This window comes from Tarenaya hassleriana, unplaced genomic scaffold (genome assembly GCF_000463585.1).
Source record: "Tarenaya hassleriana unplaced genomic scaffold, ASM46358v1 Cleome81, whole genome shotgun sequence".
Taxonomy (NCBI): Eukaryota; Viridiplantae; Streptophyta; class Magnoliopsida; order Brassicales; family Cleomaceae; genus Tarenaya; species Tarenaya hassleriana.
Window position 1 is genome coordinate 154,674 of NW_010970575.1, and position 18,854 is coordinate 173,527.

General features: G+C 36.6%; 3 protein-coding genes across 3 annotated transcripts; 1 reads left to right on the forward strand and 2 right to left on the reverse strand.

Moving 5' to 3' along the window:
* The first annotated feature begins 290 nt into the window (after positions 1 to 290).
* Positions 291 to 718, forward strand: LOC104803164. The gene has a single exon (XM_019201276.1). It carries the CDS (start codon positions 336 to 338, stop codon positions 681 to 683), a length of 348 nt encoding a protein of 115 aa, XP_019056821.1. The 5' UTR covers positions 291 to 335; the 3' UTR covers positions 684 to 718.
* A 4,335-nt stretch (positions 719 to 5,053) lies between these two features.
* LOC104803178 lies at positions 5,054 to 5,401 on the reverse strand. Its single transcript, XM_010527061.1, has one exon. The coding sequence runs from the start codon at positions 5,399 to 5,401 to the stop codon at positions 5,054 to 5,056; it is 348 nt and encodes a 115-aa protein (XP_010525363.1).
* A 2,459-nt stretch (positions 5,402 to 7,860) lies between these two features.
* Positions 7,861 to 8,208, reverse strand: LOC104803180. The gene has a single exon (XM_010527062.1). The coding sequence runs from the start codon at positions 8,206 to 8,208 to the stop codon at positions 7,861 to 7,863; it is 348 nt and encodes a 115-aa protein (XP_010525364.1).
* Positions 8,209 to 18,854: the final 10,646 nt, after the last annotated feature.

Consider the following 18,854-nt stretch of genomic DNA (forward strand, 5'->3'; position numbering starts at 1 on the left):
AATGAGTCATATAATCGAAAAATGAATTATCATTGTCACGCGAATCCGTTGGATCATTGAAGTTAATCTTGAAGTTTCAGCTCGCTTGTACATATGTAATTTCACATATAGGAATTACTATTTGATGAGAACGTTAGAAATTAAATCAAAGAAACTTCTTAATAAATACCATGAGAGTTAAGAAAATAATTATTATGTGAAGTTTCCGTTATAATTTTTCATGCTTTATAAAGAGGATCCTATTTCATTTTTACATAAGTCAAACAAGACGGTCTTTGTTGCACCTTAACTTAAGACACAAAAACTAAACCCTAAGGCATACATACGAGTTAAAGATGGCGAAACTCAACAATTCCATGGTTATGTTTTTCGTAGTTGTAGCTTTCGCATATGCATCAATGCATGTGATTGCTGTCGAAGAAGGCGAACCCAAGCAACTATGGGATCAATGTCTTACCAAGATTAACCCGAAGTGTGCATTGGATATAGTTGAGGGTATTTTTGGAAACGGGACGGTCTCTGACTCTTGTTGTCCGGAACTTATCAAAGAGGGGAAGTTGTGTTACGACACTCTCATCAAATACATGACGAGCAGGCCGATTTACATTGCCCGCGAAGCAGAGTATTTGAAAAAGAGTGATGACTTATGGACTCGTTGTGCTGCTATTCCCACGATAGCTTAAGTTTTCCATCATTTATATAATATATATGTGTTATGATTTCGGCTAAGTGAAAAGATATTTCTTATATTTACGCTTATTCAACGTCATATAAATCATCATATATATTTAAATAACACCAACATTCATGAAATTTATTATTTGTGTAGAAATATTGCATATTTTCAAACGGCCTGTTGATAAGTTTGCATATAATTTTTATGGTGATTCCATTTCATGTTAAAGTTTTGAAAGCTGTCTCACTTGCTTTACGGTATCATATTAAAAAATGGAAGAAATATTCTTTTCATATATGTGCAACTTTTGGTACCCGAAGTGTGCATTGGATATAGTTGAGGGTATTTTTGGAAACGGGACGGTCTCTGACTCTTGTTGTCCGGAACTTATCAAAGAGGGGAAGTTGTGTTACGACACTCTCATCAAATACATGACGAGCAGGCCGATTTACATTGCCCGCGAAGCAGAGTATTTGAAAAAGAGTGATGACTTATGGACTCGTTGTGCTGCTATTCCCACGATAGCTTAAGTTTTCCTCAACTATATCCAATGCACACTTCGGGTTAATCTTGGTAAGACATTGATCCCATAGTTGCTTGGGTTCGCCTTCTTCGACAGCAATCACATGCATTGATGCATATGCGAAAGCTACAACTACGAAAAACATAACCATGGAATTGTTGAGTTTCGCCATCTTTAACTCGTATGTATGCCTTAGGGTTTAGTTTTTGTGTCTTAAGTTAAGGTGCAACAAAGACCGTCTTGTTTGACTTATGTAAAAATGAAATAGGATCCTCTTTATAAAGCATGAAAAATTATAACGGAAACTTCACATAATAATTATTTTCTTAACTCTCATGGTATTTATTAAGAAGTTTCTTTGATTTAATTTCTAACGTTCTCATCAAATAGTAATTCCTATATGTGAAATTACATATGTACAAGCGAGCTGAAACTTCAAGATTAACTTCAATGATCCAACGGATTCGCGTGACAATGATAATTCATTTTTCGATTATATGACTCATTAAGGGCCGAGCCAAACAAATTTATAAGAGTGGGCAATAATATTAATATACATATAAAATATAAAAATTTAATAAAAATATATAACCATAAAAAGGTTTATATAAAGGTAAATATATTTTTGGACCGAGAGCAATTAAAAATTTTATCTAAAATTTTAGAAGAAAATTCAAAATTTTAATTAATAAATGGGGCATGTGCCCAAACATTTATATATTGGTCATGATATATTAATTAGTAGGAAACAGATGAACATCCAAAACGAGAAATACTCAATTATATAGATTTTCGACAAAAAAATAAACCAAAAGCTGCAATAAGTTTAAGCTAAACCGGTATTTCAATTTTTATTGTAGCAGTTAATAGAATATAACAATCCGTAATTGAGTTTTTTCATCTCTGTTACATCTTTTGTTTTTTACTTATTTAGTGAATCGATGAAATATAACTACTATTTATATAAAACAAAATTCAATAATGAACTGGAAAAGAAACAATTCAGTTTATCTTGATGTTATCATACTCTTTTTAAAAAAGAAACTTATTTTTTATTTAATAGTCCGGATTTGTTTATTAATTGGAGGTTTCTTTATTTTTATTTTTCAACTTCTCAACCAAACATGTCGTCTAATAATTAGTTAAAGATTTGAAATATTATTTAGAAAAAAATGTTCTTTAGGTCCAAGAGCATGTTTTTTAACCTAAGGGTAGATAAAATTTGAACCTCATTTAAACATAATTTTGGACGAATTTCTCTAATGGAAAAAATAGAAATAATAATTTTTTACAACCAAGAAAAATCTTTATTTTATAATTATTTACTTAGCAAACAATCCGTAATTGAGTTTTTCCATCTCTGTTACATCTTTTGTTTTTTACTTATTTAGTGAATCGATGAAATATGACTACTATTTATATAAAACAAAATTCAATAATGAACTGGAAAAGAAACAATTCAGTTTATCTTGATGTTATCATACTCTTTTTAAAAAAGAAACTTATTTTTTATTTAATAGTCCGGATTTGTTTATTAATTGGAGGTTTCTTTATTTTTATTTTTCAACTTCTCAACCAAACATGTCGTCTAATAATTAGTTAAAGATTTGAAATATTATTTAGAAAAAAATGTTCTTTAGGTCCAAGAGCATGTTTTTTAACCTAAGGGTAGATAAAATTTGAACCTCATTTAAACATAATTTTGGACGAATTCCTCTAATGGAAAAAATAGAAATAATAATTTTTTACAACCAAGAAAAATCTTTATTTTATAATTATTTACTTAGCAAAGCCTAAGAGATATTGAAAAAATTCTTATTCGATGAAATATAACTACTATTTATATAAAACAAAATTCAATAATGAACTGGAAAAGAAACAATTCAGTTTATCTTGATGTTATCATACTCTTTTTAAAAAAGAAACTTATTTTTTATTTAATAGTCCGGATTTGTTTATTAATTGGAGGTTTCTTTATTTTTATTTTTCAACTTCTCAACCAAACATGTCGTCTAATAATTAGTTAAAGATTTGAAATATTATTTAGAAAAAAATGTTCTTTAGGTCCAAGAGCATGTTTTTTAACCTAAGGGTAGATAAAATTTGAACCTCTTTTAAACATAATTTTGGACGAATTCCTCTAATGGAAGGAAGCTGTCTCACTTGCTTTACGGTATCATATTAAAAAATGGAAGAAATATTCTTTTCATATATATGCAACTTTTGGTATTAAAGCAAATATAAGAATGATACGTATGAAATACTACAAACAGAATCAAATAGTATATAAAAACGTATTATCACATACGAAACAAATTATAATACATTGATAGTTTAATATATTTTATTTTGAGAGCTCAGTAATATTTAAATAAGGAGAAAAACATGTTTATTTATATTTTCATTTTAATACCAAATCACAATAAAAAACGTAAGAGATAAGAATTTTTTCAATATCTCTTAGGCTTTGCTAAGTAAATAATTATAAAATAAAGATTTTTCTTGGTTGTAAAAAATTATTATTTCTATTTTTTCCATTAGAGGAATTCGTCCAAAATTATGTTTAAAAGAGGTTCAAATTTTATCTACCCTTAGGTTAAAAAACATGCTCTTGGACCTAAAGAACATTTTTTTCTAAATAATATTTCAAATCTTTAACTAATTATTAGACGACATGTTTGGTTGAGAAGTTGAAAAATAAAAATAAAGAAACCTCCAATTAATAAACAAATCCGGACTATTAAATAAAAAATAAGTTTCTTTTTTAAAAAGAGTATGATAACATCAAGAAAAATAAACCAAAAGCTGCAATAAGTTTAAGCTAAACCGGTATTTCAATTTTTATTGTAGCAGTTAATAGAACATAACAATCCATAATTGAGTTTTTCCATCTCTGTTACATCTTTTATTTTTTACTTATTTAGTGAATCGATGAAATATGACTACTATTTATATAAAACAAAATTCAATAATGAACTGGAAAAGAAACAATTCAGTTTATCTTGATGTTATCATACTCTTTTACTTATTTTTTATTTAATAGTCCAGATTTATTTATTAATTGGAGGTTTCTTTATTTTTATTTTTCAACTTCTCAACCAAACATGTCGTCTAATAATTAGTTAAAGATTTGAAATATTATTTAGAAAAAAATGTTCTTTAGGTCCAAGAGCATGTTTTTTAACCTAAGGGTAGATAAAATTTGAACCTGTTTTAAATATAATTTTGGACGAATTCCTCTAATGGAAAAAATAGAAATAATAATTTTTTACAACCAAGAAAAATCTTTATTTTATAATTATTTACTTAGCAAAGCCTAAGAGATATTGAAAAAATTCTTATCTCTTACGTTTTTTATTGTGATTTGGTATTAAAATGAAAATATAAATAAACATGTTTTTCTCATTTAAATATTACTGAGCTCTCAAAATAATATATATTAAACTATCAATGTATTATAATTTGTTTCGTATGTGATAATACGTTTTTATATACTATTTGATTCTGTTTGTAGTATTTCATACGTATCATTCTTATATTTGCTTTAATACCAAAAGTTGCACATATATGAAAAGAATATTTCTTCCATTTTTTAATATGATACCGTAAAGCAAGTGAGACAGCTTCCAAAACTTTAACATGAAATGGAATCACCATAAAAATTATATGCAAACTTATCAACAGGCCGTTTGAAAATATGCAATATTTCTACACAAATAATAAATTTCATGAATGTTGGTGTTATTTAAATATATATGATGATTTATATGACGTTGAATAAGCGTAAATATAAGAAATATCTTTTCACTTAGCCGAAATCATAACACATATATATTATATAAATGATGGAAAACTTAAGCTATCGTGGGAATAGCAGCACAACGAGTCCATAAGTCATCACTCTTTTTCAAATACTCTGCTTCGCGGGCAATGTAAATCGGCCTGCTCGTCATGTATTTGATGAGAGTGTCGTAACACAACTTCCCCTCTTTGATAAGTTCCGGACAACAAGAGTCAGAGACCGTCCCGTTTCCAAAAATACCCTCAACTATATCCAATGCACACTTCGGGTTAATCTTGGTAAGACATTGATCCCATAGTTGCTTGGGTTCGCCTTCTTCGACAGCAATCACATGCATTGATGCATATGCGAAAGCTACAACTACGAAAAACATAACCATGGAATTGTTGAGTTTCACCATCTTTAACTCGTATGTATGCTTTAGGATTTAGTTTCTGTGTCTTAAGTTAAGGTGCAACAAAGACCGTCTTGTTTGACTTATGTAAAAATGAAATAGGATCCTCTTTATAAAGCATGAAAAATTATAACGGAAACTTCACATAATAATTATTTTCTTAACTCTCATGGTATTTATTAAGAAGTTTCTTTGATTTAATTTCTAACGTTCTCATCAAATAGTAATTCCTATATGTGAAATTACATATGTACAAGCGAGCTGAAACTTCAAGATTAACTTCAATGATCCAACGGATTCGCGTGACAATGATAATTCATTTTTCGATTATATGACTCATTAAGGGCGGAGCCAAACAAATTTATAAGAGTAGACAATAATATTAATATACATATAAAATATAAAAATTTAATAAAAATATATAACCATAAAAAGGTTTATATAAAGGTAAATATATTTTTGGACCGAGAGCAATTAAAAATTTTATCTAAAATTTTAGAAGAAAATTCAAAATTTTAATTAATAAATGGGGCATGTGCCCAAACATTTATATATTGGTCTTGATATATTATTTAGTAGGAAACAGATGAGCATCCAAAACGAGAAATACTCAATTATACAGATTTTCGTTCCATTTTTTATTTATTGCATGCAAAATTTTATCTAGTTTAAAAACAAATAGGAAAGTAAAACAAGAAGAAAGAAGGATGGAAGTGGTACCAAAAATTGAGATACATACAATAATTATCTCGTGATATTCGAAATTGAGGTATTCGACCAAGTTAAGTTTGAGTCTCAGTATGTGAAATCTGGAATTTTGAGCCACAAATTTTATTGAGTGATTATGATCTATACTCATTGGTAACCCGAAACAAGTACGAGGAGCGAGAGGGCAAGCCAATGAGGGAGCATGAATTCACGCGGGATGAAGAGAGGAGACTCGAGATAAAGGCGACGAGAAGCCGTGAGCGTGAGGAAACAACGAGAGGATGAAGAGGTGATCATTTGGTGTTACTTTCGAAACTCGTTTTTTAGTTTTTTTTTTTAAATCACAACAACAAAAGTAGAGCTTCGAGTGTTCGAGATGTGGCGAGGGCGATTATGGTTTACCTTCGTGACGCTTCAATGCACGTTCTTTAGATCATGTATGTCTCACCTCAACTCGCAACGGCCGAGTACCTGAGTCTTTTGCTCATTCCACGAGTATCCAAAACTCGGATACTCGATCCCTAAGAAACTGTGACCAAATACTCCGATAAAAAGAGTGATATACGTAGTGTTTTTATACACATCAAAGAATAAAAAGGAAAAGTTATGAAACATCCTACAAAGAATAAATTGATGAGCAATCTATAAAGGTGCACATAACTAACTTGAAGAAACAAAAAATTAAACCAAAAGTTGCAATAAGTTTAGGCTAAACCGGTATTTCAATTTTTATTTAGTAATTAATAGAACATAACAATCCGTAATTGAGTTTTGCCATCTCTGTTACATCATTTTTTTTAATTATTTAGTGAACCGATGAAATATGACTACTATTTATATAAAACAAAATTCAATAATGAACTGGAAAAGAAACAATTCGGTTTATCTTGATGTTATCATACTCTTTTTAAAAAAGAAACTTATTTTGTATTTAATAGTCCCGATTTATTTATTAATTAGAGGTTTCTTTATTTTTATTTTTCAACTTCTCAATCAAACATGTCGTCTAACAATTAGTTAAGGATTTGAAATATAATTTAGAAAAAAAATGTTCTTTAGGTCCAAGAACATGTTTTTTAACATAAGGATAGATAAAATTTGAACCTCATTTAAACATAATTTTGGACGAATTCCTCTAATGGAAAAAATAGAAATAATAATTTTTTACAACCAAGAAAAATCTTTATTTTATAATTATTTACTTAGCAAAGCCTAAGAGATATTGAAAAAAATTCTTATCTCTTATACGTTTTTTATTGTGATTTGGTATTAAAATGAAAATATAAATAAACATGTTTTTCTCCTTATTTAAATATTACTGAGCTCTCAAAATAATATATATTAAACTAACAATGTATTATAATTTGTTTCGTATGTGATAATACGTTTTTATATACTATTTGATTCTATTTGTAGTATTTCATACGTATCATTCTTATATTTGTTTTAATACCAAAGGTTGCACATATATGAAAAGAATATTTTTTCAATTTTTTATAATATGATACCGTAAAACAAGTGAGGCAGTTTCCGAAACTTTAACATGAAATGGAATCACCATAAAAATTATATGCAAACTTGTCAACATGCCATTTGAAAATTTGCAATATTTCTACACAAATAATAAATTTCATGAATGTTTGTGTTATTTAAATATATATGATGATTTATATGACGTTGAATAAGCGTAAATAAAAGAAATATTTTTCACTTAGCCGAAATCATAACACATATATATTATATAAATGATGGAAAACTTAAGCTATCGTGGGAATAGCAGCACAACGAGTCCATAAGTCATCACTCTTTTTCAAATACTCTGCTTCGCGGGCAATGTAAATCGGCCTGCTCGTCATGTATTTGATGAGAGTGTCATAACACAACTTCCCCTCTTTGATAAGTTCCGGACAACAAGAGTCAGAGACTGTCCCGTTTCCAAAAATACCCTCAACTATATCCAATGCACACTTCGGGTTAATCTTGGTAAGACACTGATCCCATAGTTGCTTGGGTTCGCCTTCTTCGACAGCAATCACATGCATTGATGCATATGCGAAAGCTACAACTACGAAAAACATAACCATGGAATTGTTTAGTTTCGCCATCTTTAACTCGTGTGTATGCTTTAGGGTTTAGTTTTTGTGTCTTAAGTTAAGGTGCAACAAAGACCGTCTTGTTTGACTTATGTGAAAATGAAATTGGATCATCTTTATAAAGCATGAAAAATTATAACGGAAACTTCACATAATAATTATTTTCTTAACTCTCATGGTATTTATTAAGAAGTTTCTTTGATTTAATTTCTAACGTTCTCATCAAATAGTCATTCCTATATGTAAAATTACTTATGTACAAGCGAGCTGAAACTTCAAGATTAACTTCAATGATCCAACGGATTCGCGTGACAATGATAATTCATTTTTCGATTATATGACTCATTCAGGGCGAAGCCAACCAAATTTATAAGATTAGGCAATAATATTAATATACATATAAAATATAAAAATTTAATAAAAATATATAACTATAAAAAGGTTTATATAAAAGTAAATATATTTTTGGACCGAGAGCAATTAAAAATTTTATCTAAAATTTTAGAAGAAAATTCAAAATTTTAATTAATAAATGGGGCATGTGCCCAAACATTTATATATTGGTCATGATATATTATTTAGTAGGAAACAGATGAGCATCCAAAACGAGAAATACTCAATTATATAGATTTTCGACAAAAAAAATAAACCAAAAGCTGCAATAAGTTTAAGCTAATCCGGTATTTCAATTTTTATTGTAGCAGTTAATAGAACATAACAATCCGTAATTGAGTTTTTTCATCTCTGTTACATCTTTTGTTTTTTACTTATTTAGTGAATCGATGAAATATGACTACTATTTATATAAAACAAAATTCAATAATGAACTGGAAAAGAAACAATTCAGTTTATCTTGATGTTATCATACTCTTTTTAAAAAAGAAACTCATTTTTTATTTAATAGTCCCGATTTATTTATTAATTGGAGGTTTCTTTATTTTTATTTTTTAACTTCTCAACCAAACATGTCGTCTAATAATTAGTTAAAGATTTGAAATATTATTTAGAAAAAAATGTTCTTTAGGTCCAAGAGCATGTTTTTTAACCTAAGGATAGATAAAATTTGAACCTCTTTTAAACATAATTTTGGACGAATTCCTCTAATGGAAAAAATAGATATAATAATTTTTTACAACCAAGAAAAATCTTTATTTATAATTATTTGCTGAGCAAAGCCTAGTAGATATTGAGAAAATGTTTTCTCTCATATACGATTTTTATTGTGATTTGGTATTAAAATAAAAATATAAATAAACATGTTTTTCTCCTTATTTAAGTATTACTGAGCTCTCAAAATAGTATATATTAAACTATCAATGTATTATAATTTGTTTCGTATGTGATAATATGTTTTTATATACTATTTGATTCTGTTTGTAGTATTTCATACGTATCATTCTTATATTTTCTTTAATACCAAAAGTTGCACATATATGAAAAGAATATTTCTTCTATTTTTTTAAATGATACCGTAAAGCAAGTAAGGCAGCTTCCAAAACTTTAACATGAAATGAAATCACCATAAAAATTATATGCAAACTTATCAACAGGCCGTTTGAAAATTTGCAATATTTCTACACAAATAAAATGAAAATATAAATAAACATGTTTTTCTCCTTATTTAAATATTACTGAACTCTCAAAATAGTATATATTAAACTATCAATGTATTATAATTTGTTTCGTATGTGATAACGCCCGAAACCCGCATCCCGCAATACGAGTTGCGTCACATGGACAACTAAAATAAAAACTCAATTTGTGAAAATCCGCGGGAATTTAAAACTTTTCTTTTCAGAGTCAGCGGAAGGGAAAACATTCATACATACATATACGGTACATTATCCCAGAGATAATTATACATAACCAGTGGTAGTTGTAATAACCCGTAAATTCGACTTTCAAACCAAATTTTAGGAAAACATATATGAGCCATAAAAATGTCCCTAAAATATTAAGTTAGACCCTAACCAAGTTGACCCGAAGGATTGGACCGAAACGAGCGAGAAAAACGGACGAAAACGGGCCAGAACGTCCGGTCTGACAAGCAGACCGTCCGTTCCAGGCCAAGCGGAACGTCCGTTCCGCTTGTGCAGACCGTCCGTTCCGGCGGTCTTGGCCAGGTCACGCGCCGCCTCCCTTTCTGCTGAGTCACCGCCGCAATTTCGGCCTCCCTCCGGCGTGTGCCACCTCCTGCTTCTTCTGGGACGCGAGAACTGCCCTAGGTCCGCCCATTCCGTCGTTCTTCGCCTCTCACTTCGCCCTCTCACTCCCCCACAAACTCTCTCAAAAGTCTGAAACTTCAACCTTCGATTGGAGTCCCGATTTCGGTCGAAATCAACAAATAACCACAGCAATCAACCATACAGAACATCCCCAACGAAACCCCGAGCTCGAATTTCAGCTAAGTGAGTGTTTCGGATTATGCCCAAAAATGATAATCAAATTGAAAATGGAGATTTGATTGCTTTGAGTGGAAATTGCATGAAATTGGTGTTAGATTTGGATTCCTGATGTTCTAGGGATCATTTTTATGTATAACTTGTTGAGTTTGGTGCGAAAATTGGGAACCCGAAGTTCCTGATGCGCCTAGACCGAACGGTCCAGGCATGGATCATCCGTTCTAGGGTTTGCAGGGTTTCGGGGGAAGAAGACGAGTCCAGACCATCCGCTCTGGACATGGACCGTCCGTTCTAACCTAGAACGTCCGTTCCACATTTCGCGGAACGTCCGTTCCAGCTTCGGCCAGACCGAAGGGACCAAGCCACCAGACCGTCCGTTCCAGACGGGTAGACCGTCCGTTCTGGACCCCTTTTTCCCCGTTTTGGTTCGTTCTTTCGGACCGAACGAAATTCGATGCAACCGACCCCTATACGTGACCTACCTAGACCCGTTTCCTACCCGAACCTCATGAAACTTGAATGAAACCGACTTACGGTAAGTAAAACCTTCGGAACGAGCTGAATTGGTAATCCGGAATGGTCGGACCCAATTTGATCGAATCGGAGGATAAAAGGAATCAAATGAATGTAAAGGAAACGAGACAACCAAAATGACAAGTAAGAACGTGTGTATACCCGAATAGGTATAATAATATATGAATGCATGTGATTGGGAAATCGGGTAGTTGGCATGGCGTGAGACCTTATTCCGGAGGGCCGGGATATGGTTGAGCGTGTGATTGTAGTGGGTTTGAGGTGATATCCCGATGGTTACAGTGTTGGGATCTTCTCTTTACGATCTCTGACCCGGGTCGGGTTTCATATTGAGGAGACATGATTGTGATTGGTTGTCCACGGGCAGAGCTTGGAGCCGATGATACACTTGATAGTCTTGAGTGATTCGGCTATCACGGGGTTGAGGAAATCCTACGGTTACACTGTAACCGCGCCAACGTTCCACTAGCTATGGAACGGGATCGGGATTGAGTGATTCTCCCGGCAGAGACTGGCAATACATTTACCCGTGACTCGGGATTGAGCGATTCTCCCGACGAGGTTATGCGAAGGAACTCAGAAAGACCTGAGCTCGGGTCCGATGAGTTTCTCCGTGGCGGACGGCCGGCGAGAGGTTGTCAGTTGTGTACTGACTTCGCTCGACATAGTCGGTGGTGGCCTGGAGAAGGCACCTGGTGCTCTGGCATCGAGAGGTGACATCGATGTCAGAGGGGATGGTTGATGTATTATGTTTTATGGAGTAGGGATTTGGATGGCGTGTTTTATTGTTCCGGCGATTGCCGAGGAGAGCGGGGGATGTGCGTTGCACATGGAGCGTCCTTACCCACGTGTGTGATGCACACGTGGAGATGATTTGACGGTACGGTTATTACTGAGAGACCCGATGGGTCGAGTTATGACTCGTGTACATATGTCCTGGACTGGTGAGACCAGATCCTTGCGGTATCCTATGTGTGCGATGCACATAGAGATGATTTGACGGTTAAGTCCGATGACTTGTCATTTGGACTGAGTGTGTGTGATAAGTGAATTACTTGTGCGATTGAGTGAACTGTGTTTCATGGCATGAAGTGTGTATATATGTATATACTTATATCTAGAGTGTGTATAATATTGATTGTGTTTGGCCATTTGCAATTTGAGTATGATCTTCGGGTCTAACCCGAAGTACTCACTAAGCACGTAGCTTATGGACGTTGTTATGCAACGTTTCAGACACGGAGCAGTATTGGCAGCAGCAGGACGAGGGTACTGGTGACGTGTGAGGAGCTATCTGGATCATGTACTTTTCTTTCTTTGGACTTATGTTGGTTCGCACGGGCGGTGACTTGACTTTGTATTATATTATAGTTACCGTCTTTATGTTGGTGTGTATACTACTGTACGTGGGTTTGTAAACAGATACTTGTTTTCCGCTGCATGTGTAATAAAATAAAATGTTTTTAAATTCCCGCTATTTTATTATATGGTTGAGCGTCCATGTGGCACAACTCGTGAGCGGGAGACGGGTTACGGGTGTCACAGTAGTGATGAAATTATTACAAACCGTAAAAGTCTACTACCGACATAACACAAAACCGTTTTTCCCCGAAAGCGTAAATGTACCATAGGAAATAATTATACATGATCAGTTCACAGGACGTCCAAGTCTCTGACGTCCGCTCCTCGGCTACTGTTGCTCGCGACCTGAAACGTTGCGTAACAACGTCCTAAACTAATTGCTTAGAGAGTGAACTCGGGCGTAACACGAAGTTCTATTCTCATGAGACCAGGGAAAGCAAATACATATATATATATACTAGTATTCTAATAAACAGGAATGAAGCACGGAATCACGATAAGCATGCAGCAATCACAATCAAGTCCATACGACAAGTCGCAGGACAGAGTCCGTCAAATCATCTCTACGCGCACCATGCATAGGTAATGTACTCCCCATGTGCGTAGCACAACAACCTCTCTCCTCGGAATCCATCTACTCCGCAACCACTCGGATCCGGTATAAATATATTTTTCTCCGCCCGAACACATCACCCCACCCTAGCATCGATGTCACCTCTCGATGCTAGGCGTGTCACCCTACTCCGGCATTGATGTCACCTCTCAATATCGGAGCTCACCAGACGTCGGCTACAACCGACGCCATCGACTATAACGAGAGCGCCCATCGCTGCAACTCTCCTTCGCCGACCATCCGCCGCGGAAATACTTTTCAGGTTCGGGTCCGAACCTGGCAGCGTAAATCAGTACCACCTCCTCGGGAGACCCCGATCTACCCGAATCTCAGGTATGTGTGATGCCCTCATCCTCGGGATACTCATATCCCGGGGTCCGCTCCGTCGCTAACGAAAACGTTGGCGCGGTTCCAAGAACCGTGTGTTCCTCGTCACGCAATAGTACCGACTACAATCGGCTATCTACGTAAGTCATCGGGGTGCCCATAACCGTCCTATCGTTCGAACGTTGGCGCGATTAGGTTATCGCCTCATTCACAATCATATCCCATATGGGTAACATCTGACCCAGATCAGATGACCCATAGATGGGACGCAATCTCGCAATTATCGTGCATTCATTCACAAACGCCCGTTTCTACAATCACGCGCTAAACGTTAATCGAAACCCTTCCGAATTAACGCTATGCCATGCCAGCTACCCCAATCACACGCATTTATATAGTTTATCTACTATACATTCATTTACGCTTGCGTAGTCTTTTATATTTATTTATATATTTTCTTTGAGTCTTTCCATTGATATTATCGAATTGTACCTCCGGTATGACTTAGCTGGTCCCGGTCCGCCCGGAGAACCAGTTCGGTTCATTCCGTGGTTTTTAATCTTACCTGTTATTCATTTTTGGGTCCAGACTACGTGGGGTCCGGTCTGGCCCGTATTTTCGGTATATTTTACATTTTTCACTTTTTCACAATTTGAGCTGGGATAGTACTAGGTCCGTCTTGTTAAGTTTTTCAATGTTCTACATGGTGAATTTTTAAGGTTCCGTTACTCAAACAAGCTCAATTTGCTATGGGTAATTCATCAAAATTCATCTAATTGCATGTAGAACAAGAATCAATCAACAATTTCGCATGAATCACCCAAAAACCCAAAACCCCATTTTAATAAACTTCCGAATTAAACTCGAATTCACTCACCTCGGGTTAAATTCATGCGTTGAATGCTGATTGGGAAGCTTGGTGAAGCTCCTCTTGCTCTGTGGAAACCGAATTGGGCGTTAATTTCTTGGGTTTGGGAGAAGATTTCTCGGATTTGCAGAGAGGGTCGGTTTTTAGAGAGATGCTGAAGAATTGAAACGAGAGAGAGGTTAAGAAGGCACGGATTCGACAAATTCGGGTAGGAATCGGGCCCAAGAGTTGAAAAATCCGAGTTTTGGTCGATGATTGATGGAAAAACGTCGCTTTCGGGTCGATTTTCGGCCAAAAATCGTGACTTTCCGTCTGCACAGCGCCTGGACCGGTCGGTCTACATCTGGACCGGTCGGTCCAGGTCGCGGTTTTCGTCTCGATTTGCCGATAGTCTAGACCGGTCGGTCTAGACCGGTCGGTCCAGACAAATTTTTTTTTTTAAATCTTGGGTTGTTACAATCTACCCCCCTTAAAGTGAATTCGTCCTCAAATTCGGGATGTGTGCGAGTGAGGACAAAACATGCTAAAAGGTCTCGTGTTGGTGTGTGGGGACAGCTCTAACTTTCTAGGTCGTTACAAGAACTTTCTCAAAACAAATACTTGTTGGATCTTGGATCAACTGTTGCATCCAATTTTGCACTACTGGATGACTACTTTGCTCAGCATACACAGTCTTGGCTAGGAAAGCGTTTCGCGATGAAAGACTTAGGTGAGTCTGCCTATATCCTAGGCATCAAGATCTATAGAGATGGATCGAGAAAGTTGATCGGTCTAAATCAGAGTACTTACGTCGACAAGGTGCTAAAACGGTTTGGCATGCAAGAATCTAAGAAAGGATCCTTGCCAATGAGGCATGGTTTAGTTCTAAGCAAGAATCAATGCCCAAAGACATCTGATGAGCGAGAACGGATTGATAAAACTCTATACGCTTCGGCGATAGGATCTATCATGTACACTGTGCAGTGTACTCGGCCAGATGTGTCGTTAGCATTGAGTCTAACGAGTAGATACCAGTCTGATCCAGGTGAGCCACACTGGATAGTCGTAAAGAACATTCTGAAATACTTGAGAAGGACGAAGGATGCGTTCTTGTTTTACGGTGGATGTGAAAATGAACTCGTTGTAAGTGGTTACATCGATGCTAGTTTTCAGTTCGACGTGGATGATTTTCGATCGCAATCATGTTTTGTATTCCTTCTGAATGGAGGTGTTGTTAGTTGGAAGAGTTCCAAACAAGCCACCGTTGCAGATTCCACTACAGAGGCTGAGTATATTGTTGCATCGGATGCGGCAAAAGAGGCTGTTTGGATCAAGAAATTCGTGGGAGACCTTGGCGTTGTTCCTAGCATTGCGAACCCCATTACGTTGTACTATGACAACAATGGTGAAATTGCACAAGCCAAGGAACTAAGGTCACACCAGAGATCCAAACACATACTCAGGCGATTTCATCTTATAAGAGAAATCGTAGATAGAGGAGATGTGATTATATGCAGAGTATCGACAGATGACAACATCGCTGACTCGTTGACGAAGCCTCTCTCTTCATCAAAGCATGAGTTGCTGGGTCACAAGGGATCCTAGACCACCGGTTCAAAACTATGCTAGGATCTGATCCGTGGGTTTACGCAACGAAATTAGTGTTCAAAACGATTTTGAACATCTACGGACCAATCTTTTCGATGAAGAACTTGTTGGGTTTCCTTCGGATTCCTAGCATGCGATCTCATCGATCTAGGGTTTGGATTCTAGGTTTCACGCAGCGGAAAGAAAAGTCTAAACCTAGCCAAACGTCACACAAAACCAATTGTGCATTAATCCGAACAATCGTGTATATCGTCGTGGGATTCGAATACTTACCTCGTTCCTTCAAGATCTGGAAGTATCAATCGATCCAGGGTCTGTTTTAATCACCAAGAGTTGAAAGCACAACTCCTCTACACGTACCCACACCGGCGGGATGAATTCCAACACTTTGGAACGTATCTACTAGGATTTATGAAGAGAAAACGATGTCCTAGACTTGGAATCGATATTCCGATCTATAGAATTCAAGAGAAAGCTTCTCCAAAGATCTAGAAAGTGTCTAGGACGTCTGAGTGTCATTGCTAGGGTTTGTGGCGGTTCCCACATTAATTAGAATTGCCCAAAACCCTTAAAATGCGAGAAACCGAAAACTGTCCCGTAAGTCGGACCGTCCGTTCCAGGTATGGAACGGACGTTCTGACTTTCTACGCGGAACGGACGGTCCGCAATCCGACTCAGAAAGGACGGTCTGAACTCCTGGACCGTCTGTTCCAGGTCTGGAACGGACGGTCTGGCGCTTGCGGAACGGTTGGTCCGTTCTCAGCAGAACGAACGGACCAACATGGTTGGACAGTCCGTTCCAGGCCTGGAACGGACGGTCTGGCCATCTGGAACCCTTCCAGCTCGTTTCGTGTTCCTTTCTCGTGTCGTTCTCTTTATGTGTGATCCATCCCTAATGTTGTGTGACCCTGTAGGCCCATTCGAAGTGGCAGTGGCTTCGGAAACCCTTTTTCCCGAACCACAAGTCATGGTTAGTCTCTAGCAAGATGCCATGACCACCCACCTAGAATAGAGTTAGAGGTGATCTAACAAAGCCATCATTAGTTCGAGTTCTGATCCTTTGTCTCACGATGTCGTATGTTGAACAAGGGCATGGTATGAGCCACCCTTCAAGTTCAACCGCTTACTCGTCTAGGCAAACCGACTGATAAAATAGATGTACATTCATCTATAGCGTGGCCACGCATTTTCACAGTCCGATTTCCACGAGGGGCCCAGCGACATCTCTCCTGCGTAGGAGGTGACAAGTCCCGTATTGCATGTCTACTATCTGCATATGACTACTGAACATATCTGAGCAACGCCGTTATGATCATCCGGTTAAAGACGACGTTTGACGCAGTCAAGACACGTCACTCCTCATATCAGATACTCTAGACATCTCAGATTTGAGGATCTAAGAACGAACCGCTATATGAGATTCAAGTCATGACTCATGTTCATGTGACAATCTCATGCGGGTCATCCAGTAACTCATTCCAAACGAGAACCCATGATTTTGATTTGCATCCAATGCACATGATCATAATCATCTATCACACATCATGCTAGTCTTAATTCATCATTGTTCCCACAATGATAACTGACCAAGGAGTTTAGAATCATCTGCAATGATTCAAGGATATTTACCGTAATAAAACAAACATGCTAATCATATAACGGGAAAAGTAATGCATTCATAAATCAATGAATCAATACAAAGTCAAAATGTCATGGATCATCGTAGAGCAGAATCTCCCACTATGCTCTATGATCTATCCTACAAGCATCTAATCCCCATACCCACAACATGACCATCATGCTTTGACGAAGGGAGAGGCTTCGTCAACGGGTCGGCAATATTATCATCTGTCGACACTCTGCTTATCTTCACGTCTCCTCTGTCGATGATTTCTCTGATCAAGTGAAATCGCCTGAGTATGTGTTTGGATCTCTGGTGTGACCGGGGTTCCTTTGCTTGTGCGATCGCACCATTGTTGTCACAGTACAACTCAATGGGATCTGCAATGCTAGGAATGACCCCCAGGTCTTCCATGAATTTCCTGATCCAAACAGCTTCCTTAGCTGCATCCGATGCTGCTATGTACTCGGTTTCTGTAGTCGAATCTGCAACGGTTGGCTGTTTGGAACTCTTCAAACTAATAGCCCCACCGTTTAGGCAGAAAACGTAACTTGACTGTGATCTGAAGTCATCTCTGTCGGTTTGGAAACTAGCATCGGTATAACCCTTTATAGCGAGCTCGTCTTCCAATCCGCCATACACCAAGAACAAATCTTTAGTCCTTCTCAAGTACTTAAGGATGTTCTTGACCGCAATCCAGTAAGCCTCACCTGGTGTAGACTGATATCTACTAGTCATACTCAATGCGTAGCATGGCGTACATGATGGATCCAATTGCCGAGGCATATGGAATCCTACTCATGCGCTCTTGCTCATCCTGTGTCTTTGGACACTGAGTCTTGCTAAGAGCCACGTCATGTCCCATTGGCAAGACACCCCTTTTGGAGTCTTGCATCTTGAACCGATTCAAGACCTTGTCAATGTATGTACTCTTACTTAGACCTAGAAGCCTTCTCGATCTATCTCTATAGATCTTGATTCCTAGAATATAGGCGGCTTCTCCTAAGTCCTTCATCGAAAAGACCGATCCTAGCCAGGATTTTACTCCTTGCAAGGTAGGAATGTCATTTCCGATGAGCAATATATCATCTACATAAAGCACAAGGAAGACCACTGCGCTCCCACTGACCTTCCTGTAAACACATGGCTCATCTTCTCTTTGCAGGAAGCCAAACGTTTTGACTGCCTCGTCAAATCGAAGATTCCAGCTCCTCGAAGCCTGCTTCAGTCCATAAATAGATCTCTGAAGCTTGCACACCTTCCTCGGACTCTTAGGATCAACAAAACCCTCGGGTTGTGTCATGTACACATCCTCGAGCAAATTCCCGTTAAGGAATGCGGTCT